The following is a 23,928-nucleotide window of genomic DNA, read 5'->3' as shown; positions in this document are numbered from 1 at the left end:
GCACAGAGGACTCTGCGGTATAGTATACAAGTTGATCATCAATACACAACATATACATTGCGACGCGCATTTGAAGTGCGTCATTCTGGAAATTGTGATCCGAGTGCTTTTTATAACAATATTGTTGTTCCTACTGTTGTAGAAACCTTTTCAAAGGTGCAATCATGTGTTCAATTGAAGCTGATGTCGCCAACGACGTGGGAGACGCTTTCGGATGTTCCAGGTATGGCCTAACTTACAAAGAAGTACATTTAATATGTTGCCTTGAATGTTCATACCCTTGATGTCTCCTAGTTACTTTCTCATGTGTAATAAATGTAACATGATTGCATGGAACTATCAAATTGAACTAAGATTGTCTATTTCGATTATTCGACCAGAATGTTTCTCATTACTCAAACTTCATTGTTATGCGAGAAGTGATTAACACTAGGTTTACGAAGCACTAAAAGTGACTATTTTACGCTATTTTACAAAAATAACGGGAATGTGTCGATTCAAATTTTTAGCCATTTTTTTATCATATATACCGAAGGAAATAAATAAAAAATTATTTAAATGATTTCTCATCTTTACAGTCTCAATAATGGTAAATTAAAAATATTAGAACGCGTCATTTTGACGTAAGTGTAGTGTTAATCACAACAGAATGTTTTCGATATCATGTTGAGTATCAAGTACTCGTGCAAAAAGATAGATAATCTATAGATTCTCAAAACTATGTTACTCCTACCTTGCCTTCTGCGTATAATGAGTTAATGTTTGGTTAAATGTACCCATACATCAGGCATGCTCTTTCTTTTACAGAAACAGCGTTGGTCCCCTCATAGGCCCCTTACAAACGGCATCCACTGAACGTTATGCCACACATTACAACATGAGTCACTCAAAACGTGGATTAGCTATTATTTTTAATCATGAATTTTTCACTATCACACATCTCAAACCTAGATGTGGCACGAATGTGGATTGTGAAAATCTTGTCAATACATTGAAAAGTCTTGGCTTCGAAGTAAATGATTTTCATAATTCAACGCATAGAGACATAGTGAAAAATTTAGAACGAGGTACTTTCAGTTGATGTGTTACCCATCTATTATTTAAAACTTCCTTCTTTGGTTTGAAATTTTAACCCTTCGTGCTCGACATAATTCTAAGTTTAATCCTTTAGGTGGCATTTCGATCTAAAACATATTCATTGTATTACTGGGAGCTGTAAAGAAGTCTCTTGGAAGGAATGCACGAAGGGTATACCCCATATCACACGTTTTTGGCTGTAGCAAAATATGTATTGGCTAAGCAGTCACACATACTACATAGCATGTGCAGTAAAAGCCTAAACATTAGGACTATGGAAGCACCAATGATGGAGAAAGACATGCCAAGCAAGAGATTCCCCTTTCCCCTGTGCTGTCTTAAGAGACTTCTTTTCAGCTTCCAATAATATATGATTTTTATCGTTTTATGCATACAAAACTGTATGCATTTGTCTATGCCACAATTTTAGCAATTTATTACCTATAAATAAACTTAGTAATATACAAATTGTATCGAATTATGGCATTGTAATTTTTAGTGATGCCTCAGAGTTGTCATTCGAGTGCAAAGGGTTAACATCCAGAGTAGACTGCGTCAAGCGTATCTGCAAAAAATCATGATTTTGATTTTACAGTTGCCAGTATGGATCATTCTCATCACGATTGTCTCCTTGTAGCTGTATTAAGCCATGGAGAGTTAGGATTACTGTATGCTCATGATACTTCTTACAAATCAGACTCTATTTGGGGTCATTTTACAGCTGATAAATGTCCAACACTAGCTGGAAAACCAAAGTTATTTTTTATACAAGCTTGTCAAGGTGATAGATTAGATGCTGGTATAACAATAAAGGACCGGACAGAAACTGATGGTCAATCAACCTCTTCATTCCGTATACCGTCTCACGCAGACTTTTTAATTGCTTATTCTACAATACCAGGTATTACTATAATTGTATAAATAATTGTAACTGAATTTTTAAGGAATATGAAGAATATCCCTGTTTCACAGGCTTTTATTCTTGGAGAAACACCACTCGTGGTTCCTGGTTTATGCAAGCGCTATGCTTGGAATTACGTGAAAATGGTACTCGATACGACTTGTTGACTTTGCTCACGTTCGTGAACCAGAGAGTGGCTATCGACTTTGAATCCAACACTCCTGACAATATAACAATGCATCAACAGAAACAAATACCATGCATTACATCAATGTTAACTCGTTTGGTGAAGTTTACATCACCAAAGAATGGAATGGTATAAGTATTTTATATAAACTATTACATGTACCTTTATTGCAACGGTCGCGCTATTGTTCAGAGTTAACTAGTGATATTTTGTCTATACTTCTCTCGTTCAGTAGCGCGATTACAGTGCATAGCATTTAATGTATGCAAACTGCCATTATATTCTATGAAACTTGCACTATATGATAAGATATAGCACAATTGACTTTATAATATATACGAATGTTTGTACTCGTATAGTTCAAGAACAAATTTCATACAGCATATGTCTTTCACAACATTTACATTGACATTAGATATTTATAATAGAATATCTATTTGTAATCATTGGTCATTTTTAAGCCATTACATTACGAAGTTATAATGAATGTAATATTAGCCGTACAAAAGTTTATTAATACATACTCATTATATTACAATAAGTAAGGTATGGAATAAGTACAAATGCAAAGTAAAAGTAAGTTGGCAGTGTTACAACTATCACTCGTTTGCTGCAATAACGACACAACTCAAAAATTGTATTTTTCTGGGGAAACTAGTTCAAATGTTCCGAACAATTATAATTTTATAAGATCATGTTCAAATGTCCAATTAATGTGATTCGATACTGTAATATCTGTGAGAATTATATTTTCTATATCGATAATTTTAAAAAAGGCACGTTTGATGTTGTGTCACTATTGTGACGAAACAGCGATATATAATAAGAATTAATTGCCTTGGTAATTGCTGCTTTCAAGCAAAATTTAACAAGTGATTCGTATACTATTTATGTCATTGCGACATATATTTACGAAAAATGTATTTTCTAACCATCATTCGAAAGCAATTTAAAAAATTGATGCATAATAATGCTTACTGCTTTGTACAAAGTGTCGAGATGACGAAAAACTTGTGTCTTTTCATACCAAGCAATAGTCCGTCTCAGTGATTCTCAACTGGGCTGTCTTATAGGCGAAAGAAACGAAATAACATATTTTCGATTTAGTAGTAAATGAATATTAATTGCCTGATCAAAGTAGTTGTGATTAGATAAGGTGAAATTACAACGAAATATTCAAGTTTTATCTATCGTTAAGAGAGTGAAAAAAATAACATATGCTGTAACTAAATCAATTAGAAGATGCAATGTGCACATACTTTTGGGATCGCCAGCTAAAGTATAAAGCATTATGTTGCTTTGTAGTTTGAGGTTTAATCGCTAAATGAAGTAGATTAGAATTTAAATAAAAGATCTCTGATGTTACCACGACTAAAATGACTATATTTGTAATTAAATGGCATTAGTATAATCTACGGATACTTTCGATATATCGTGATATAAACAGTCTTTCATGGGAGAAAACTATGCAATTTTAAACGTGTATTCATCCGATTTTACAATTTTAATGTTGCTTTTAATTTTGTTTAACTACTGTGTCTATATTGGTGCATTTGTGCATGAAGTATGACTTATAGAAAGGTACTTGATTCAAAAACGGTTGTTATCCTTATGCAAAATATGTTGTTCCTTATTTTTAGTAATTTTTTCTTAGTGTGATCTTTCAGTGCATTAGAGTTCATTGCTTAATATTGCAAAGTAATTGCTCAACGATATAACAGGATGTTGCAAAATATTTACAATATTTATTATATTGTAAATTGTGATAAAGGATGTGCTAATTATGTATGCTTAAGGTGTTACAGCATTTCCGTATGAAGTTTCATACATCACTATAATATAATCGAAAGTTTTTTAATACATTTATACCGTAGAGTTTTAAGTCTTTAGCGCATAAGTCACATATATTTGTAAAACTTTTATATGCATAAAGTTGTATGCAAGCTTATACAATAAAATTCAAATACAAATGCACGTGTCTCAAATATTACGTTTCCAGACATTTTTATTTTGTTTCGTTACACATAAAAAAGCAGTACAGAAATGAACGTTACTGAGAATCGTCTTATTCTACATTTAAGAACAATGTAATTATCGAACATACAATAAATATTACTTAATGTTCATCAGTCGGTTTCTGCTTAACAAATAAAAAATATATATTCTAAAAAATATTTGTTTTATATAGAATTTTCGTTACTTTACTTATCGTTACGATCATTTATAGTGGTCCCTTATTATTATCATTGAGATACAATTAATATCATTCCTGTGTTATTTGCCCGGGAATGTTAATTACTGTTACTTTGTTAATAACATGTTGTGAACGTTCTGGCGCGGTGTGTGGACGATTTGATTTTGGTGAGACTGTATTTGAAAATGCAATCGGTCTCACTGGATGGATTATTGGTGGAAGTGTTTGAATACTCTTACGGACTTCCAGAACTCTTTCAGTTTCTTTAGTACTTGTAGACATATCTCCGAGTTCAACGACTGGTTCTTCAGTGGTAAGCGGAGCAGTCTTATTTCTATGCATAAATAGATTTTTCAATTTGTTTCCGCCAATTCCTATAAACATTATATACATGTATATAAGTTTTAAAGAACTCATATTTATTATTTATATATTTAAATATTACATACCATTATGCAATATTCCACTTGTTGGCTGAGTCTGTTCCTAAAATTGCAACGAATATAAATGAATGTTTTTCCATTAAGTATAAAATTAATAAAAAGCCACTAGCCTTCTTAGCCACTAGTTCTTTGATCGGTTTAAAGGGATTAGAATGCGCTGATATCCTCGATATCGAAGATGTATCAGATATTGAATCTTGTGCTTCAGGAACTCTCACGATTTGAGAACTTTGTGCATCTTTGAGTCCATTATTTAATACAATGTAATTCTTTACAATTATATCTAATATCCATCTACGTAAATGATTTATCGCCGAATTAATCAAATACTCGGCAGAAACTTAAAAGATAAATAAGATAATTGATAACATACTTATATCCGTTCTTAATACCTATAGAATCATCTTTTAATTGACTTTCTCTCTCTGTGGATGAACATATTTCGACTCTTGTAGGACACTTCATAGTATTCGCTACATGTTCCACATCCAAGTTCTCGACAAGATCTAACTCATCTATCGATCCACTTATGTCTTGTTTGTTCGCAAGCCTATTACCAAAATATATCCGTAATAATATTAACGTAACGTGTACGTAAATACAGTGTAAACATTATACATAAACGAATCTTTGTGCAAATTTAATCGGTGCGCATCGCATCTATAAAACGGTGTTCTGTGATTTGAATAAAACGTACACAAGCATAAAAAATACATTCAACTTTCTTACAATAAAATCGGTTTCCCTGAAATACATTCATGTGAAACTAATTCACCAAATACAACTCTATTTTCTGTAAGACGGGAAATATCACTAGCATCCACCACATATATAAGACCATGTATCTAAAAGATGTAAAATGGAGAGACAACAATATTTCAATCTATGTTCTATTAAAAGGGGAGTTATTGCATTTCTATTATACGTAATGTGATTCCAATTGATAGAATACTTAGTTATCTCTTATTGTTTACTTACACCGCTGTAATACTTTGTCCACAATGATCTGATCTGAGGACTACCACCGATATCATAAATTTTCACCGTATAAGACTTGTATTTTAAAGACACTGTTCGAAACCCTATCGTAGGTAATACATTTCTGTCCGACTCTAAAAACATACGCATATCAGAAACTCAACAAAAAAAGTATTATTATACTGAAACGGAACCATTCCGTGTCTTTGTGGATAGTATAAACTGACATTTAAATAAATATTAACAATCATAAATTAAATGGAAAACGTATATATGACAAATATTGATTAAAAATATTAGAATATGTTTAATAGCTCAAAACTGGCAGAACTTTCGTATTTCATAAATATTGTCAATAAAAAGATGTTTTTTAATATTCGAACACATACCACCGCTTATGCGATTCAAAACGGACGTTTTTCCTGCATTATCTAGGCCAATAATCAATAAAATAATAGTCCTAGAAAAAAATTAGTATTAAATTCATTGTGTACGTTAGTATTTGTTAATAGTTATTTTTAAAATATACATTACTTTTCGGAGCATTTTTTGTTTCGTAACCTTTTCAGTAGACTTTGTATACAATTCCCCATTGTAACAAATGGAATGTACACTGTATTTTCGAATACGATTAACCCGTGATTGCTTATGTCATATTGTATCATGTAATTTTGTACGTTTGAAATTTATTTAAATGCAAAATATGACAATTAATCGTCATTGGTAATCTAACGTCACACGCGTCAATGCAGCTTAATAAACACAACTTCGTAGTTTGATAAAGGGTAAAATAAAAACAAAAAACATCAATTAAAACGGATTTTTTTCTTTTTTTCCTGTACATGCGGTCATATAACGCGTAATGATTCAGTTTCGAAATTAAGAATAACTGAAGATATAAAATATTTAATATCTACTATGTATGTAGGTTATTTGAAACATTCGATGGAAAATTATGTACATATGTATTCAGCGAACGTTATCTATCACATGATCACGAGAAAATTTTCCAAATTTTCTACGTACGAAAAAATATATTTTAATTTGATTCTCTTATTAACAATATTTCATCGATTGATATTACTTGGTCGATTTTATTCTCAATTTTGTTTGAATTTAACATATGTCTCATATGACATTTGATTTTTTTCTCAATCAAACGCGTTTGCGAAAACGCACGTGTCACAACTGCTCCATTTAACTTCGAAAAAAAAGTTAAAAATAAACGAAGTTTCTATAACAAAATATTTCGAAATAATTTATTAAAATCAAAATTAATGAGATTTTAATTTTCTCATTATTCATAAATATATTTTAAGATATTTGAAACAAAGGGACAGAAGAGGTGCATGCAGTACATCGTATGAATTATAAAAACTCTCACACTAGCGATAAAAATTAAAGTAAATTAGTTTTATTAACTGTTGTCAGATTACTGGTAAACAAATATGGCCAAGTACAATTTTGAATCAATTAAAGTTGGTTTTATTGGTGGTGGAAATATGGCGAGTGCCATTGGAGCAGGTCTGATTAGAAAAGGTACGTACGATATTAATAAATTGTTTTTTAACATAACTCTTCTGTTAACATAATGTCTTTGCAGGTATTTTTAATCCGAACAATGTTTGGGTATCTGCACGTACAAACAGGACTTTGGGTTTTTGGAGCGATCTTGGAGCTCACGCTACATTAGAAAATGGAGAAGTGTACGACAATTGTGATATCGTATTTTTAGCAGTGAAACCAAACATGCTTAGTAGCGCAGTTGATGGTGTGAAGAAAACAAAGACACGTATAAACAATCCACTTTTTGTCTCTGTACTCGTAGGCATTCCGTTAGATACTTTAGCCGATGTAAGAGCTAAATAACGTGAACAATATTTTAAAAATTTTAACAAAACGTTTGTAAAACCATAGCTGTTTTCAGAAACTCAAAAGTGTTGTGGAGGGTAGTCCTAGGATAATTAGATGCACACCAAATACTCCAATGATGGTTGGCGAGGGAATAACAGGTAAATGAAGATTCTATAAGATTCTATAACGATAATCTAGCCATTGAAAATATTTCAGGTGCAAATACACTAGCAAGTAATTTGTGACATGTTTCGCGAGAACGACTCTTGTGACAAGTGTAAACGCCTACGAGATAGCGGACCAGCAAGTTGAACTCACTTGAACACAATTGCTCTCAGAGAGCAAAGGAATACATTTATAATATTTGCAAATAAGTGTACACTCTTCTGCAAGTTGTTCTCGCAAGAAAACATCGCAAGTTACTTGCTACTGTATTTGCACCTTTAGAAGGTGTGTATTCATGGATTTCCACACAATGGACAACAAATGAAATGGAAAAATATTTTAACATAATGTTATATTTTCTAGTATATTGTTGTATGAACACAACAAATGAAGACGAACAAATGGTTCACACATTATTGTCGTACATTGGAATAGCTGAAAGTGTTCCTGAATATCTTATGAATGCAATAGGCGGTCTCTCAGGTTCTGGTCCTGCTTATGTGAGTCTAATAAAAATGATTAGGCAGCGGATTTTATGCATTTATGACAACAATGAGTAGGTGTAATTTAAAGCAGTGAAAATATTAGAAGAATTCAAAAATACAGTTATATTATTTTCAGCCTATTAAACATATTAAGAACGAAAATACATTTCTATTTCACTCCAGTTTGTTGCAATTCAAGTAGAAAATTTTTATTTTTTCTAAAGATTTGCTGTCTAGAAATAATAATGTAAACAATGAATCTTATCAGACCTGTAGAGAATTTTCGTATAATAATATAAAACAAAATTCCCAGGCATATCTTATTATAGAATCACTGTCGGATGGTGCAGTGAAAATGGGTGTTCCGAGACCTATGGCAATGAAGTTTGCGGCTCAAGTGTTAGTAGGAGCTGGTAAAATGGTGTTAGAAACAGGTAGACATCCAGGCCAATTGAAGGATGAAGTATGTTCTCCAGGAGGTACAACTATCACGGGTGTTCATGCCATGGAATGTGGTCAAGTTAGGCAAGTACAAATAGAAATGAGTGAACCTGCAGAACAACTACCTACCCTCCAATGATTTTTGGATATGTTGTGGAAATCGATATTTTGAACAACTTTTTCCTTCACACATTAACGGTGGTCTCAGTTAGTATCCAAAAGTAATCTAAATTGGAGGGTAGATAGCTGTTCTGCAGGTTCACCTAGAAATGAAGATAAAAAATGATTACTACTTGAATCATATATGTAATAACATATAAATAAATTTATAGAGCATCTATGATGAATGCAGTTGAAGCTGCAGTGAAGAAATCTAATGAAATGGCTTCCAAGTAGAATAAAATCTATTACAACAAAATCTGACAGCATTAAAAAAGTGGTCTGACAAAGAGATATTAACAGATATTAAATTATTATATTTATAACGCATTTGTCCAAGCATTTCTAATATGTAATAGTACGAAGAATATGAATAGCAAATTGAACTCATTAAATTTACATACACTACGATGTAGCTGTAACACAATGGTAGCAATAGACTTAATGTTATATTCACATATTCTGTTATTATTAAATATTTTACAGTGTATGTACTTATGTATGTACTTTACATATAAATATTATGCCTTTGAATATTCTACACAGCGTGATGGATCTGTTGGATAATATTCTTGACATTTAGTCATCAACCTTTTCAACGCTTGAATATATTTTCTTTGAGTTTCATCATTCATCACATGTGCCACATTTTTAGAAAAAATTTTTTCTCTTCCAGTACGCGCGTGAATACCAACCATAGTTACTCCTATAGGCCAGGGAGAATTCCCTATAGCCATTTGTAAGTACGCGTCGCTTGCCTGAAACAAATTATTTTTATTGAATCTGTTTCACTAAAATCCAATATCATTCTGACTTGTCTATTTACCAATATATAATTGCGTTCAAGTAAATGTTTCACTATATCCGTTAAACTATCGGTGATGTCCTCTGGCAAGGATCTGTTTTTCAATTTCCTAAGAAGCGGTTTTAAGTATTCTCTAGTTTGAGCATAAGTGGCACTAGCCATTTTTCCTCTAGTACTCATCTTCTCCGCAGTACTTCTACTATTTAATTGAATGCCCCACATTTGTACCAAGAATTGTATAAACTGTGTAATAACGTTTAAGTCAAAGTCTCTGTCGCCCTTGTTTAATTTGACAGACATCTTCTGCAGGTCTTCGTAAGTAACTCCCTCGTCTGGTACATTCACGTCTCCTTTTCCATTACGATCTTGTGGTTTCGAAGAAGCTAGTAACTCGTTCAAATAGGCCTGATCTACTTGATCCATAGCTTCTTGGAAGTCGTTTCTGAAACCCTTTAATTCAGAATATGTTATTCATGTATCAAATTAATGTTATACACCGTTCGTACGCCAGATGATGGTTAGCCAAAATATTTACATTCTCTAAGACAATATCTTTGGCCAATAGCAGCAATGTATGCGATCTCCTTTTATTTATCTAGCAATCATCTGTGTACGAACGGTACTACAATATAAATGTAAATAAATGTAAATACCTTGTTCACTTCTGGTTCTAGAATCTCACATTTTCTTAATCTCTTAAATGCTTCGATTTCTGACTCCCCAAATATCATTATCGGTTCACCCCTTTCACGTAATCTTCGAATCACTTCGGGCCTAGGTAAAGTCAAGTGTTCGGAACTGCCATCCGTAACACAATTCTCTTGTTGTTCCTTTGTATTCACTTTAATATCCTCGTCATTGTTGTTTTGTACTTCCTTAACTTTCGCATCTTTCAATATTAAATCGCTCCTTTTGAAATACTTCTTATTGTTTTGCTGCAATATTAACGATGTTTAATCAATTGAACGAAATATTAAAATTTATTATGTTTTTATGGAAATTACCAGAACATTGCTCTCTTCCAATTGTTTACGCTTCTTCATTATCTCAGCCTTTAGGATATCCATTTTTGAGAACAATTTCTTTCAAATAGACGTAAAAAGATAATTATACATAAGCATTTAACCTAAGTTTGAATAGTAGTATGTTTATTTATTGTAAAAATATTTCCATTATTATTCGTTGTATTCTATTACAAAAAGTGTCACATGTTTATTATTGTAATAGAAATTTTTAATTAATATTCTGTCCACAAAGTAAAAAAGAATTCTCTGTGTTATGACAGAAAATACACATAGTAGAAAATGAAGATGTCGCAAAGTTCGATTCCAATTCAATTCTTCAAAAAATCGACTCTTTGGGCAAAAAGATCAATCTTTTGAATCGATTCTTCACACCTCGATCTTTTGGGAGAATCGATTCTTGAAGAAGAATCGAACATCCCTATTGCAGAGATACTCTGTGAGGTGGCAGTTACGTTGCTTTCGAATTATGTAGCACCACAGACGAGTTACAAGGATCGTCTATATTTCGACCTATACCTCGTCTGTGGTAGCACTGTGTCCTACAAATGCATATTTATTTTATTTATGTTACAATGTATAAATTTAAACAAAAAATAAACAATTGGAGTAACCATAAAATTTCACGTCACAACATAGTGCCCATTAATAACTAACATGTACATACAATGTACTAATTTATACAGGTCATTCGACTACGTGTGTCAAATATTTTATAAGATGATTCTGCAAGTCAATCTGAGACAAAAAACGAGAATGATGATTTTGCTGTAACGGTTTTGTTTTCAAATTGTCGAAAAACTTTCTAATCCACCAATAGAGAGTTGGCATATGAAACGCTATTGGTCGATTTTAATCGTTAATTGAAAATATAGCTTGAAACCAAACCGTTACAGCAAGATCGTCATTCTTGATTTTCGTAAAAAATGGCTTATGAAATCACGCCTTAAAATATTTGACAAATCTAATTGAACATTCTTTAGTCCATTTACGATTATCGGCAAGAATTACCGAACCATTCGTATTTTGTGTTACATTTTGTGTTACATGTGTTTAATTTCCCACCGCTCTGGCGATGAACACGCAAAGTGGAGAGAATGAACTGTGTTCGTAATTTCGATATTGTAGTAAATTAGTAATACAGGTCCCAAAAATATTGTACTTCCTTGAAAAGGATGATTTCCGAAGTCATTTGAAGTAACTTTCTCCTTTACGAAAATGTTTTTCATTGTTTTGTTAAGAAGTAATTAACGAAAAACACGAACCAATCAAAGCGCGGCTACAGCGGACGGATTCCGGCTCGACCAATGCCAACGCCCCGCTCAGCTATAACTACACTCTAATTGCTCCATGTTTTTCGTTAATAACTCCTTAACAAAGCCGCGAAAAACATTTTCACAAAGGAAAAAGTTACTTCAAATGACCACAAGAGTCACCCCTTTCAAGGAAGTACAACATTTTTGAGTCACCCTGTATACGAGCAAATCATTTTCATTTCTAATTTCCTATCATTTCGTAACGCTCTAGCGAAGTACTGAGATAGAGAATTAATATTCTATAAATAAAAAGTGGAATGTATACCTACAAATGATTGTGAAATCGCAAAGGTATACTTTTGTGGATTTATGAATACAATTGCCCGCCATCGATGGAGGGAGTTTTAGAACGTTCAGTGAAACTAGTTGTGGATGGTTCTGAAGACGCGGTCAAAAGAAACGTTATCGTGCGTGTTAATGATTCAATAATATTGCGGTCAGATGTGATTCTTTTCGTGAAATATGAGACTGGCGGTGTAACTTTGATTGACGTGACGCTGCTCCGAGTTGTTCCGCGAGGAAATAAAGAAAACACGCTACGTATTCAACAAGCTTACGCGTAACCGCCAAAATCACAGACGGAAACGCCATCTTATGCAAAGATGTTGACATTTTACTAAATCAGGAAAGATATCGCAGGATCTAACCATCGTTTCGTTCGAGTCCCACGACTCGATTTGTCTATTTACGAATGTTAAAAAATGTTAATATCACCCACTGATTGATACGCCACCCGGTTTTCCAATCTAAGGTGATAATCATGTTGCTAACGGGAAATTGCATTAACGATACCGTACCATTCGCCCTTATGTTTAGATTTGTGTTTACAAACAGTACGCTGCGCACTATTCGCGCATTTTACTTATACGATCGTTTTTCTTCGCAGAAGTGCACGCAACACGTAATTCAGAATGTTTTACGCACATTTCGTGTTAGCCAAAAAGGGGCCGCTGGCCCGTATTTGGTTAGCTGCACATTGGGACAAGAAGTTGACAAAAGCTCATGTATTCGAAACGAACATTGAAAAGTCTGTAGACGGTATATTACAGCCAAAGGTATGCACAAAGTATCTCTTACATTTAACATACATTTATTATTATCATTTCCATGAATATTTACAAAGCTGTAACATACTTTCGAGACCATGTTTTGTTAGTACGAAACATATTGTTGTTGAATGGTAGCTTGAAGTTACAGCGATCGTCAATGTATTTACGATAATTCCATTTCTATATACTTCTAATGCAGTTACTTTGTTGTATTTTATCAACATAGGTCAAAATGGCGTTGAGAACGTCTGGTCACTTACTGCTGGGAGTGGTACGGATATACTCTCGGAAAGCTAAATATCTCTTAGCCGATTGTAATGAAGCTTTTGTGAAAATCAAAATGGCTTTTAGGCCAGGCATGGTAGATTTACCGGAAGAACACAGAGAAGCTGCCGTAACGGCAATTACGTTACCCGAGGTGTTTCATGACTTTGATACCGCGATGCCTGAATTAAAGTAAATATACAACAATTAGATAATTGTATACTGTGTACATATTCTTAACGGTATTGTTCAATATGTGTATGTTATTCCAGAGATGTTGATATCGAAGCACAGTTTAGCTTAAACCAGTCGAGAGCAGAGGAAATAACTATGAGAGAAGATTATGGCAGCTTGGCCTTAGTTACACACGATCAGGGATTCGGTGATATGAGCTTCGATGCAGAACCGCCAGAGTTATTAAGACACGCTGGTGCTGTAGAACCATCCTTAGATCAGGTACGTATATATTATTCGTTTGTTTAGTAACAAACATTGTAAGACACTTTATGTTTACGTTTTAGACACATATGTTATTCACTGACGGACCAGGAATTGAAACAGCTTTAGATCAAAAAGAAAAAGAACCAGTGCCAGGCCCATCGGTAACAGTGCAGGCCATGGACATAGACATGCCTATCAGGGATGACGGTTTTGGTGGACATCTTGGTCAAGATATCATATGTAAGTATATTGAACATATGTATATAACATTTAATTACGAATCATGTATTAGATCATTGCACATGAAATGTCCGATTTCAAAATGCTAATGAAGTCCTATCTCCAGTTTCTAAACTGAAAAACTCGTCATTTATTTACTCGATAATTTAATCGATAATCATTATCTTACTCGATAATTTAATCATTTAATTGATAAGTTTTATTTTGAGAAAAGTTATATTTCGAGAAAAGTTATATTTCTTTAAAGTTACTGTTATGAATCATATGTAACAATCTAATACATTATTTGTTGTACGTTTTAGCTGGTGGCCTGTTCGAAGGTGGTTTATTTGATGAAGCACCGATGGGCGAAGTATCCGTACCTGAAGTTAGTGCTGTAGCAGAGCCACAGGAGCCAGCGATCCCTGGAGCTGCACCTTCAGTTCATGAAGAATCCGAGGAAGAAATGGGGCCTCCTTCCCCCCTAGGAGGAATGAGGTAATCAACTATTCCTTTGATCGTTCACTATTTTCTAGAGGTGTGCGAGACACCCGAAAGTTTTATTCGGAATCGGGACGGGTTCTCGAAAATTGAAATCTCGAAAATTTCGGGATTCTCGAGAATACTCGCGATTCCTGAGCACATTCTTGAAATTTCCGAGAATCCGACTCGTCTACTATTTTCCAATAATGGAATTATAATACATATAAATTTCATGTAACAGCGACGACTCCAGACCCGCTTCTCCCGTCACGATGGGAGAGGAGATCGAAGGAAGAATAAGCGTTGCAAGTCGACGTTTCACACCTGCTCCATCAACCATTCCCGAAGAACGTCCAATGGAAGCTATCGAAGAGACACCGCCTCTACAAGATCAAACCACACTGTTACACGACGAGGAGGAAAGTTTTGCTCTTGCACCGGTCGATACATCAGCCTTGAAAGGTTAAACATTACGTAGAGCTACTTTGTTCCAATTCTTAATGATTTTTAATTATCGCAATTGTCATTGTAATATTACCGACGAAATTGCAGGGTTCACAAAAGCGAAGCGTAAGCGTAAGCTGATCGTTGACGAAGTGAAAAATATTTCTGGCGAAGAAATGAAAGCACAATTATCAGACACCAGTGATATCATAACCACCCTGGACCTGGCGCCTCCGACGAAAAGGCTAATGCATTGGAAAGAAACCGGCGGAGTTGAAAAATTGTTCGCTCTACCGGGAAGACCGATTCCAGCACGTGTATTGTTTAAGGTAATAGGAAGGTTTATTATTTTGAAATTCATTACTGGACTGTGGATCTTTATGCACAATAAAAATTATCTGCATCAATTGCATCGGACTGGAGCCACCAGATAGACAGTTTATACATTATTCATTTCAACAAGCTCAGAATAATAGCATTCTTAATTTACTTTAACCGTTCCACTGTAAATAGCACCTACTCATGTTCGCCATAAATGTATAAAATCCGCAGTCTATTCATTACACATACCTAGAACAAATAAGATGATGTTTAATATTTCAAACGCTGTCGAAATAGAATTATCAACGGCATCTTACGAGCAAATCCTACGATCACGAGGACTTTGGACGTCTAGTAGGCGAGGAGGAAGGCATGCCTTTGGAACAGATGAGGGAGCCCGTAGAAGCAGACTCGTTTGAACAAAGTATTTTAAGCAAGCGTTTGTCCAGGAAACGAAAGATGCCATTCGAGGAAGAGGTGCGTTGCATTTATTTATTATCTGTTTCTGACCTATAATGAATGCTTTTTATCTAGCAACATCCTTACAAAGAAACAAAATAAGTGAAATATTAGAATTATATTTGGTACTGAATCTATTAGGTATCGATTGTTTAGTTATCTAGGGTTAACCCTGCGGTTTACTTTACGGTTGCGGTGATTTCATATTTTTTTAAAAGGGGAAAGAAGTATTTATTGTATGGCTATATATTGACAACAAGAAGAAAATTAATAAGATATATATTTAGCAGATCTTGTTTGAAATTTTCATCAACGCGTGCGAGGGGTTTATTCAGGTTTTGATGGGGTCCCATTATTCATGCATTACGTTTTCCGTTTCCAGATAAGGCCACCGCCTCCAGCACCAGCACCTCCACCAGTAGAAATAACAGCCGAAGCTGTGGATGTCCCGAGTATAGCTCCCCCACCTCTAGCGGAATCGCCGATTCCTCTACCCGAAGTATCTTTGCCAACCGAATCAGTTTCCGAGATCAGCGGTATAGTGCCTCCTGTCGAAGAAGCAGAAGTAGTTCCGTCAATACCTCCTGAAATACCTTTGATTTCGCCACTCGTAGCCGAAGTACCTCCAACTGAAACCTCTGTTCCACCCGAGGAACCAGTTGTACCGCCTACACCAGCAGAACCGGAACTCCCTGTTGCACCATCTACCGAAATGCCTCAAATGGAAAATATGGGCTACGATCAGGTTAATAATCATCGTTCTTCATTACTAGACTGCGGATTTTATGCATTTATAACAGAAACGAACAAGTACATCAAATTGTAAAGATATTAGAAGATTTTCCAAATATTTTCACTGAGTTTCTGCTTCGTACAATTAACTTGGAAAATTTTGATTTTGCATAAAGTTTCGTAGTTTAATCGTTGTAAGCACATTATATCTCACAGCATCGGAATAGTTGTTCTAATTACGATATTTGTAACAGGCTCAACCTATTGTACCATACATGGGATACGATGAACATCCACCAGCTCCCACAACACCTGCTATGTCCGAAAGAGGACCAGCGACACCATGGAATCACGAGGACTATGAGTTCCCACCATCTGTGGGACCTGTACGTAGATTTCATACTAAACATTAATTGAAACCAGGGCTTGAAAACTGGTTGTTGCATCTTATTGTAATTATTAGTGTGTATAGATTTTTCGAAAAAATCCGGAAAAATGCATATTTCTCATAGAAGTTTTAGAGATACCAGTTTCATAAAAAATTCAATAGTAAGGTATTGTCGAAAGCAATGTTCTCAATTTTTTCAGATTTTTTATAAAGTGGATCAATCAAAGTTAACATTCAAAGGAACCATGTACACAATATAATAGTTCTAAACAGTCGTTTTCGGAACCGTTTGAAGCCCTGATTAAAACTATGAAACATTCGTGTAACGTTTCGATTATGTTTTACAGCAAGAAGAACAGCAAGTAGATGAAACATACGAACAGTTCGAAGAACGAGTTCTTAATAAGAGAGCAGCACATATGTATCATGTTATTAAGAACAAACTGGATACCAAAGACAAGTTGACGTTATCAGAAATGGCATACAAGAACAACCGTAAACAGGTATGTATTTATAAATATAATTCATGGTGTATTCAATAATATGTATAGCGTGTTTTATGGTATATTTATATTGTTCGTGATGTTTTTGTTTTAGGTTGCACAAAAGTTCTATACTCTGTTAGTCCTTAAAAAGTTTCAAGTAACAGAACTCTATCAAGAATACCCGTACGCAGAAATTGTAGTCAATAAAGGACCAAAATTCGAGAATCCTGCATTATAAGAGTATTAGGTATTCCATACCTTATGTTTACTACTAACAGTGATGAAGAAAAAAATGGAATGTAGTAGCTCCTCTGAGCCGTACAGGAAAAAAAACGAAGCGATTTATCTAGGTTCTTTTGATAGATAAATTGTAAAATAATGTACGAAACTGCTGACAGAAACGTGGATATCTATTAAGACAACAGAGTTTTGTAAATCGAGTTTTTAATTCCTGATTGAGGAATGTATACGTTTTGTATAAATCAGGGCAGAATTATTTTGGACCTTCCGCAATTTCTAACGCGCTAAAAAAAAGAAAGATTCAATTATATGTATAAAAATTTACTATTGAAAGATACATAATTTTTTACTTCTGCATAGGAAAAAAAAAGATCAATTGTCTTCATTAACTTAATTATCAATCCGAACAGGGTTTGTATATAAATATTAACGTGTAGTGAAAACATATTTTATATCTTACTATTTACAAAGAAAAGGTTCTTAAGTCAGTACTGCAGGATGGTCCAAAATTACTAATAATCTTATAAAATAATTTATGAAATTTAATAAAAGAAGATTTTGTTAACGAATTTCATCAAACGAGATCATGTATGGTTCTAAGTTATGTGTTTTTATTTACGAAATTTAAAGAAAGCTCGACCCACAATATGATTCTCTTATTAGCGTACTTACAGATTAATTGATACTGTAAACAATTATTAATGGAAGAATCAGGAGAATATTTTATGGATAATACTTTTACGTATTGCAGTCATACTTTAGGAGTATCAACGTGATTAAGTTATTTCTTTTCATGTACTAAATACTTCATAACTTTATGTACACTTGGCATGATATGTATAGTTATTTTTTTCGTATAAATATCACTGGAAATTTATAATCTATCATAATTTATACTTAAATTATGCATGACATTCCAAAGAACATTGTTGTAACGTGATAGTTTTCAATTTTACTGTTTCAATTTTTCTTATTACACAGTTTTTCATTATACCTCAACGAAAATGTACTAATCGTGTAAAAAGATGAAAAATTGTTTGACCATGCAATTTTCTGAAAGAAAATAAGATTGTGGTTCGTAATTTAATTAGTCTGACCACGAAAAATAATGTTCAATAATTTATTGTTATATATGTATCTCTGCCTCATGGGATGCGGAAATGTTGATAAATCGTATTATAAAAAGAAGTACTATATTTTATCAAATTGACATGTCAAAAAATTTCTCGAGAGCAATCATATTGCATTGTAAATATACATGCACAGTAAACATATACGCTATCATTACATATATGTACACCTTACCAAAAAGGTGTATGATGAACAAAAATGTCGACTGCTATAACATCTGTGAAATGCCTGATTGTAAATAGGTCCATGATCCATTAATCAATACACACACACACACACACACACACACACACTTGTTTATAAAATAAAAGAAAGGTTTCTGAAATATTCTGTTTAAAAAACTTAAACCCTAAAGTACATATCACATAATACTTAAAAATGTTAATCCATTATTTTCCATTAATAAACTGTTAACTTGCTAATTGTCAGAATCTTATTATGTTTAATTTTCAAAACTTTTCAGAAATATTAATTTTAAACAACTATTTCGATCGTTATATGTACACGTTGCGTGTCGCAAGCGTGTATAAATATATTTATACGATGATAAATTGAATATGTTTCCTATGACAAACATTATTCACCGTATTAATATATTTGTCTTTTTAGAGTCACACACTATAGAATAGTTTAATTTATAATTAATTTCTTCTTACGTACTTTTTTTGTGAATTTTGTTATGTATGTTATAAGCTATTAAATTGACACCATTCAAGATTGTTATTAAATCAATGTCAAAACATTTAATTTCATAAGGTGCAATATTTCTTGATCTATACGTACGTGAAACGTACATTCGAAATATTGCACTTTAAACTTGGAAAAAAAAGTATTTATAAGGTAACTATACGATTACTTCAACGATTATTAATAAATTACTGGAAAGATGCGTTCACATACCTTCACGTTATTTTCATGGAATATAAAAAAAAATATAAACAAAATTTCTTTACATGTAAAAGCTTTATTTTATTCGTTATCGGCAGATTTATTTTTAAGATCTAGCACAATATGCAATACAAATCTGAACATTAATGTGTAATGTGTCGCTTACTTATTATTGTTAAGTCGTGAAATGATAGTTAACATAAAAATTAATTTAAACTTCCGTCCTCGTTACAAAGCGTACGAGAAAAATTAACGTAAATGCAACTTAATTTTATTCTTCGAGTTCACCAGCTTCCATCGCTTCGCGATACGATTTATCTTTAGTACGATCTGGATCCAGCTTGATCATATCGTCGATTCTGAGAATAGTTATCGCTGCTTCTGTGGCGAATTTCAGAGACTTTATTTTGGAAATGGCTGGCTCCAGGACACCGGCTTTCTTATTGTCTTTGATAGTGCCCTCGATTAAGTCGAGACCAACCCTGTGAAAAGTACAAGTACAATTACATTATAATACCGAAGTATTAAATATTTCATTCTTTCAAGGGGGCATTCTAGTTTTTCGTTTTCAAAAAATCTAGTTTTTTTTAAATATAAGTGTCTTAAAATATATGTGCAAAAGAACTTGTTTGAATTCGTAAAATTAACGTAGTTCTAAACATTTGAACAACATAATTCGCGTTGCGAGATATAGGTAGCTGAATCTCTAAACGGGATTTTCTAAACTACTTTCTTCGAAACTGTTGCCGATATCCTCGAGTTCAAGTTAATCAATTGAATATATAATACCCCCTTAACTTGCATTATCAGGATTAGAAACGATACCATTTTAAGTCAGCAAGATCCGCTTTCGTTTGACTGGAATTGTGGTAAGCACGTAATTTGGCTACAAGTTCGGTAGCATCCTGTGCTGCATTGACTGCTAACGTCTTTGGTATAACCAAGAGCGATCTCGCGAATTCAGCGATCGCTAGTTGTTCCCGAGAACTCTGAAAGGACAATAGCAAATCAATTGAAGATCATTTTCAATCATTTTGCATAACAAAGTTAACTTACGAGAGACGTTGCAAAGTTTTCTAAATATATCGAAAGGGCTGCCTCGACGCAACCACCACCTGCAACGACGCATTTGCTTTCTAATACTCGCTTAACAACGCATAACGCGTCGTGTACAGAACGTTCCATCTCGTCGCAGTAGTAGTCATTAGGTCCACGTAAAATCAGGGAACTTGCTGTTCTTGCTTTCGGTCTGTTAAAAATTATATCAAGAACATTTCCTTACTATTACTTTTCAAATACTTTAAGGGTGAACCTGCAGAACAGCTGCCCGCTCTCCCATTTCGACGATTTTTGGATATGTTATAGTGGCGCATACGGCCCAACAGATGCAATAGGCAGAATTCGCTATAGTGATACCGATAGATTTTGGTAAGTAAAACTAAGCGAGGCAGCCGTTAATGTGTGAGGCTTCCACTTAAGGAAGCTGTTCTGCAGGTTGACCAACCGTTAACAATATTTTGAATCGAAGAATACCCTTTAATAAGAATAAGTTCATCGTCGCAGACCATTTCCTGGACAACCTCGGCCGCCTCTCCAAGAAAACTGGCATCGAAACTTTCGTCTCCTTCCATATTGGTAAGAGAAGTAAGGAATTGCGCACCCGTGGCTTTAGCTATTCTCTTCAGATCTGCCTTTTTACATCTTCGGACTGCCATTGCCTTAGCCTCAATGAAGTACTATAAAACAAGCATACAGATAAAAATTCTACTCTTGTTTTACTCTAAACATTATTTGTTTTTCATATGAAAATGTACCTTCAGACAAAGATCGTCGATTCCTCCAGATACAAGAACAACATTGGTACCAGCGGAGAGAATCTTTTGAATACGTTCCTTCGTGATATCTGCTTCACGTTGACGGACTGCTTCAAGCTTTTCTGGGTCTGTAATCAATACTTCAACACCCAGCTTCATTTTTGTCTTTTGCAAAGAGAAGTCGAGACACGCGATTTTTGCATTTACTACTCTTTTGGTCATAGCCTGGGAAGCTATGGTGCAGTTGAGTGCGTAGCCTTGCACCAGTACAGATTCTCGAACGCTCTTTCCGTGAGCTTTCAAAACATTCACTGCTTTTACTGGATACAAGAATCCTCCTTTTCCGTCATTAACTTTTACCGCGTTTGCGGCATCCACAACCATGTTTCCGAAGAAGTCGGCATCACTATGAATACATTAAGGAATAATATTTGTGACTACTCGAGTCATGGTAATTCTCACTGAAAAATACTCATTGCAATACAAAGCACTGCAATTGCTCGAATCGTTAAATTAACACTAGGTTTATGGAACACAGTGGCTATTTTACACTACTTTATAAAAATAACGAGAACGTATCTATCCAAATGTTTAGCCATTTTTTAAATATATACCAAAAGAAATAAATGTATTGAACAATTCCTTCCGCGTCCTGTAAACCTAGTGTTACGGGAAAACAAATGATCGACAAAAAGGATACGCGCCAATAATCTTGCTGGACATGGACGTTTTAGCTACGTTAACTAGGCAGTCTCGCCCAAGTTCCTCAACTGTGACTGTTAAATGTTCCTGAATGTATTTGCAAGCTTCTCTAAAATATAAATGAACAAATTAGCAAATGATTTCATATTCTTTTATTATGCAGAAACAGATATTTACTTGCAAGCGAGCCTGTAACCACTAATTACAGAGGTTGGATGAATCTTTTGCTTCACAAGCTCGTCAGCATTTTTCAGCAGCTCTGCGGCAACGATCACCTATTCAAAAAATAGTTGCTATAGTTTATTGTCTAATATTAGGTTGGCGTAAAAGTTCGTGCCCGATTCTTTGTTGTATTTTAGTACAAAAACGTGCACAAACTTTTGCAATGACCTAATATATTTATCAGAATCAATTTGGAATAAACTTACGACTGATGTGGTACCGTCTCCAACTTCATCATCCTGCAACTGAGCTAGTTCGACTAATACTCTTGCTGCTGGATGTTCAACTTCAAGCAAACGCAAGATTGTTGCACCATCATTGGTAACAGTGACATCCTGAAACATTATTTCAAATACGTGCAAAATTAAAAATTTATTTTAGAGAGCATATGCATTACAAAATGTTATTTGAAATACTTACACCAATGTCATCTACGAGCATTTTGTCCAAGCCAACAGGTCCCAATGAGGTCTTCACTACATTGGCGATGGCACAAGCAGCCATCACTGTGAAAGAATGAATACACAGAAAATTTAATTCCAACTAATTAGAAATATATCGATAAATTATATCGAAACATGTTTAGAGCATTATACTACTTCTCGAAATTGATTTTATGCATAAAGTATCTGTATCTAAAATATGCAAGCCACATGTATCAAAAATGTTATTTTATCATTACACATGTGGATTATTAAATAATGGTTTTTAACGTTTTGGAATTCGGGAATTGTGAATTCGATGAAAATCGTCTAGAAAAGTCCTGTCTAAAATAAACGCCGACAAATTGAAATACTGTATATTATAACCAAATTTTCGCATAATGCAAACATACCATTTTGTGTTCGCACAGGTGCTCCAGATTGCCGGACACCTCCTACGGCTAAAGGACTCGCTACCGTCGACATTTTCTATCCAATTCTTTTTCTCGTTTGCACAATATTATAACAGAACGACGATCGAAAATTTCCGGCGACCAATAAAAGTATAGTTACCAAGAGCTCCGCGTGTGACTAATAATGATAATAATCGCGATCATCAGCGACGCCTAGCATTCTTATTTCCTTTTACGGTCAAGTTTACATCAGGTTCGATTGGTCCATTTTCCTAGTAGCTTCGCCGATTGGTTGGGAAATGGCCGAACAGAAATGTTTTCCATTGCCTTCTAGATTGTCAAAATTGCACTCGTAATCTATAATAGCAAAAATACAATGTAGATACATTGTATTTTTTTCAATGTTATAGATAGAAACAGATGGGACAACTTTCATTTTCGAAAGCTGCAGTTATGGTTAAACTTTAATGGAAAAATGTTTCTGAACATTAGAACATTACTGTGTAGATGATTATTAGAATTTCTACTTTTTTCACAAAATAAGTATTAGGTGTACAAATTAGTCCGGTGCCTTTTTCTTATCTGGTAATAGTGATGGGCATTATCGACTAATTACTATTTAGTTACTACATACTATCGAATATTTAGTCGATAGTTTTTAGTCGACTGAAATTTCGTTTTAGTGGTTACATCTAGATTGCGGGCTATAGTCTATGCCTACGTATATCACATATATAGTTTATATCGCATAAATAGCAATAGGATTTTAACATCTAATATGAAT

General features: G+C 34.0%; 6 protein-coding genes across 7 annotated transcripts; 3 read left to right on the top strand and 3 right to left on the bottom strand.

Moving 5' to 3' along the window:
* LOC143360988 (caspase-1) lies at positions 1-4,115 on the top strand. The gene is made up of 4 exons (XM_076800222.1): positions 1-223; positions 808-1,067; positions 1,673-1,978; positions 2,050-4,115. The coding sequence occupies exons 1-4, from the start codon at positions 165-167 to the stop codon at positions 2,298-2,300; spliced, it is 876 nt and encodes a 291-aa protein (XP_076656337.1). The 5' UTR covers positions 1-164; the 3' UTR covers positions 2,301-4,115.
* A 37-nt stretch (positions 4,116-4,152) lies between these two features.
* LOC143360986 (ADP-ribosylation factor-like protein 13B) lies at positions 4,153-6,445 on the bottom strand. Its single transcript, XM_076800219.1, has 8 exons — positions 6,315-6,445; positions 6,170-6,240; positions 5,781-5,914; positions 5,532-5,647; positions 5,176-5,352; positions 4,913-5,096; positions 4,809-4,845; positions 4,153-4,733 (listed from the first exon to the last, which is right to left on the bottom strand). Exons 1-8 carry the CDS (start codon positions 6,443-6,445, stop codon positions 4,429-4,431), a joined length of 1,155 nt encoding a protein of 384 aa, XP_076656334.1. The 3' UTR covers positions 4,153-4,428.
* On the top strand, positions 6,440-9,429 carry P5cr (Pyrroline 5-carboyxlate reductase). Of its 2 annotated transcripts, none has more exons than XM_076800223.1 (7): positions 6,440-6,565; positions 7,212-7,319; positions 7,384-7,634; positions 7,708-7,792; positions 8,163-8,299; positions 8,598-8,809; positions 9,058-9,429. In XM_076800223.1, exons 2-7 carry the CDS (start codon positions 7,229-7,231, stop codon positions 9,119-9,121), a joined length of 840 nt encoding a protein of 279 aa, XP_076656338.1. In that variant the 5' UTR covers positions 6,440-6,565; positions 7,212-7,228; the 3' UTR covers positions 9,122-9,429. The 2 variants fall into 2 exon arrangements, with proteins under 2 accessions (XP_076656338.1, XP_076656339.1); XM_076800224.1 differs by lacking the exon at positions 6,440-6,565 and adding an exon at positions 6,591-6,802.
* Prp18 (pre-mRNA processing factor 18) lies at positions 9,332-10,976 on the bottom strand. The gene is made up of 4 exons (XM_076800221.1): positions 10,694-10,976; positions 10,343-10,624; positions 9,711-10,139; positions 9,332-9,642 (listed from the first exon to the last, which is right to left on the bottom strand). Exons 1-4 carry the CDS (start codon positions 10,754-10,756, stop codon positions 9,406-9,408), a joined length of 1,011 nt encoding a protein of 336 aa, XP_076656336.1. The 5' UTR covers positions 10,757-10,976; the 3' UTR covers positions 9,332-9,405.
* A 1,380-nt stretch (positions 10,977-12,356) lies between these two features.
* On the top strand, positions 12,357-19,105 carry Vtd (RAD21 cohesin complex component verthandi). The gene is made up of 13 exons (XM_076800230.1): positions 12,357-12,778; positions 12,914-13,082; positions 13,303-13,532; positions 13,613-13,796; positions 13,862-14,021; positions 14,324-14,498; positions 14,725-14,945; positions 15,036-15,256; positions 15,546-15,725; positions 16,090-16,452; positions 16,694-16,825; positions 17,175-17,330; positions 17,425-19,105. The coding sequence occupies exons 2-13, from the start codon at positions 12,939-12,941 to the stop codon at positions 17,548-17,550; spliced, it is 2,292 nt and encodes a 763-aa protein (XP_076656345.1). The 5' UTR covers positions 12,357-12,778; positions 12,914-12,938; the 3' UTR covers positions 17,551-19,105.
* Positions 19,106-19,627: 522 nt separating this feature from the next.
* Cct1 (chaperonin containing TCP1 subunit 1) lies at positions 19,628-23,340 on the bottom strand. The gene is made up of 10 exons (XM_076800231.1): positions 23,145-23,340; positions 22,730-22,815; positions 22,516-22,644; positions 22,265-22,362; positions 22,086-22,196; positions 21,386-21,791; positions 21,105-21,307; positions 20,628-20,820; positions 20,397-20,560; positions 19,628-20,053 (listed from the first exon to the last, which is right to left on the bottom strand). Exons 1-10 carry the CDS (start codon positions 23,215-23,217, stop codon positions 19,843-19,845), a joined length of 1,674 nt encoding a protein of 557 aa, XP_076656346.1. The 5' UTR covers positions 23,218-23,340; the 3' UTR covers positions 19,628-19,842.
* Positions 23,341-23,928: the final 588 nt, after the last annotated feature.

Source organism: Halictus rubicundus, chromosome 14 (assembly GCF_050948215.1).
Source record: "Halictus rubicundus isolate RS-2024b chromosome 14, iyHalRubi1_principal, whole genome shotgun sequence".
NCBI classification, from domain to species: domain Eukaryota; kingdom Metazoa; phylum Arthropoda; class Insecta; order Hymenoptera; family Halictidae; genus Halictus; species Halictus rubicundus.
The sequence above is the reverse complement of the archived record's forward strand: the minus strand, read 5'-3'. Positions and strand labels throughout refer to the sequence as shown.

Coding starts and splice junctions, on each gene's coding strand:
- LOC143360988 (XM_076800222.1), top strand. CDS start 165: ATGTGTTCAATTGAAGCTGATGTCGCCAACGACGTGGGAGACGCTTTC. Junction 224..807: donor GACGCTTTCGGATGTTCCAG/GTATGGCCTAAC, acceptor TTTCTTTTACAG/AAACAGCGTTGGTCCCCTCA. Junction 1,979..2,049: donor TGCTTATTCTACAATACCAG/GTATTACTATAA, acceptor CCTGTTTCACAG/GCTTTTATTCTTGGAGAAAC.
- LOC143360986 (XM_076800219.1), bottom strand. CDS start 6,445: ATGATACAATATGACATAAGCAATCACGGGTTAATCGTATTCGAAAAT. Junction 5,915..6,169: donor TTTGAATCGCATAAGCGGTG/GTATGTGTTCGA, acceptor GTATGTTTTTAG/AGTCGGACAGAAATGTATTA. Junction 5,648..5,780: donor GGACAAAGTATTACAGCGGT/GTAAGTAAACAA, acceptor TACATCTTTTAG/ATACATGGTCTTATATATGT.
- P5cr (XM_076800223.1), top strand. CDS start 7,229: ATGGCCAAGTACAATTTTGAATCAATTAAAGTTGGTTTTATTGGTGGT. Junction 7,320..7,383: donor AGCAGGTCTGATTAGAAAAG/GTACGTACGATA, acceptor ATGTCTTTGCAG/GTATTTTTAATCCGAACAAT. Junction 7,635..7,707: donor CGTTAGATACTTTAGCCGAT/GTAAGAGCTAAA, acceptor AGCTGTTTTCAG/AAACTCAAAAGTGTTGTGGA.
- Prp18 (XM_076800221.1), bottom strand. CDS start 10,756: ATGGATATCCTAAAGGCTGAGATAATGAAGAAGCGTAAACAATTGGAA. Junction 10,625..10,693: donor TGGAAGAGAGCAATGTTCTG/GTAATTTCCATA, acceptor TTAATATTGCAG/CAAAACAATAAGAAGTATTT. Junction 9,643..9,710: donor TTGAACGCAATTATATATTG/GTAAATAGACAA, acceptor AATTTGTTTCAG/GCAAGCGACGCGTACTTACA.
- Vtd (XM_076800230.1), top strand. CDS start 12,939: ATGTTTTACGCACATTTCGTGTTAGCCAAAAAGGGGCCGCTGGCCCGT. Junction 13,083..13,302: donor ACGGTATATTACAGCCAAAG/GTATGCACAAAG, acceptor TTATCAACATAG/GTCAAAATGGCGTTGAGAAC. Junction 14,022..14,323: donor TCTTGGTCAAGATATCATAT/GTAAGTATATTG, acceptor TGTACGTTTTAG/CTGGTGGCCTGTTCGAAGGT.
- Cct1 (XM_076800231.1), bottom strand. CDS start 23,217: ATGTCGACGGTAGCGAGTCCTTTAGCCGTAGGAGGTGTCCGGCAATCT. Junction 21,792..22,085: donor TCCAGCAAGATTATTGGCGC/GTATCCTTTTTG, acceptor ATGTATTCATAG/TGATGCCGACTTCTTCGGAA. Junction 21,308..21,385: donor TCGACGATCTTTGTCTGAAG/GTACATTTTCAT, acceptor CTTGTTTTATAG/TACTTCATTGAGGCTAAGGC.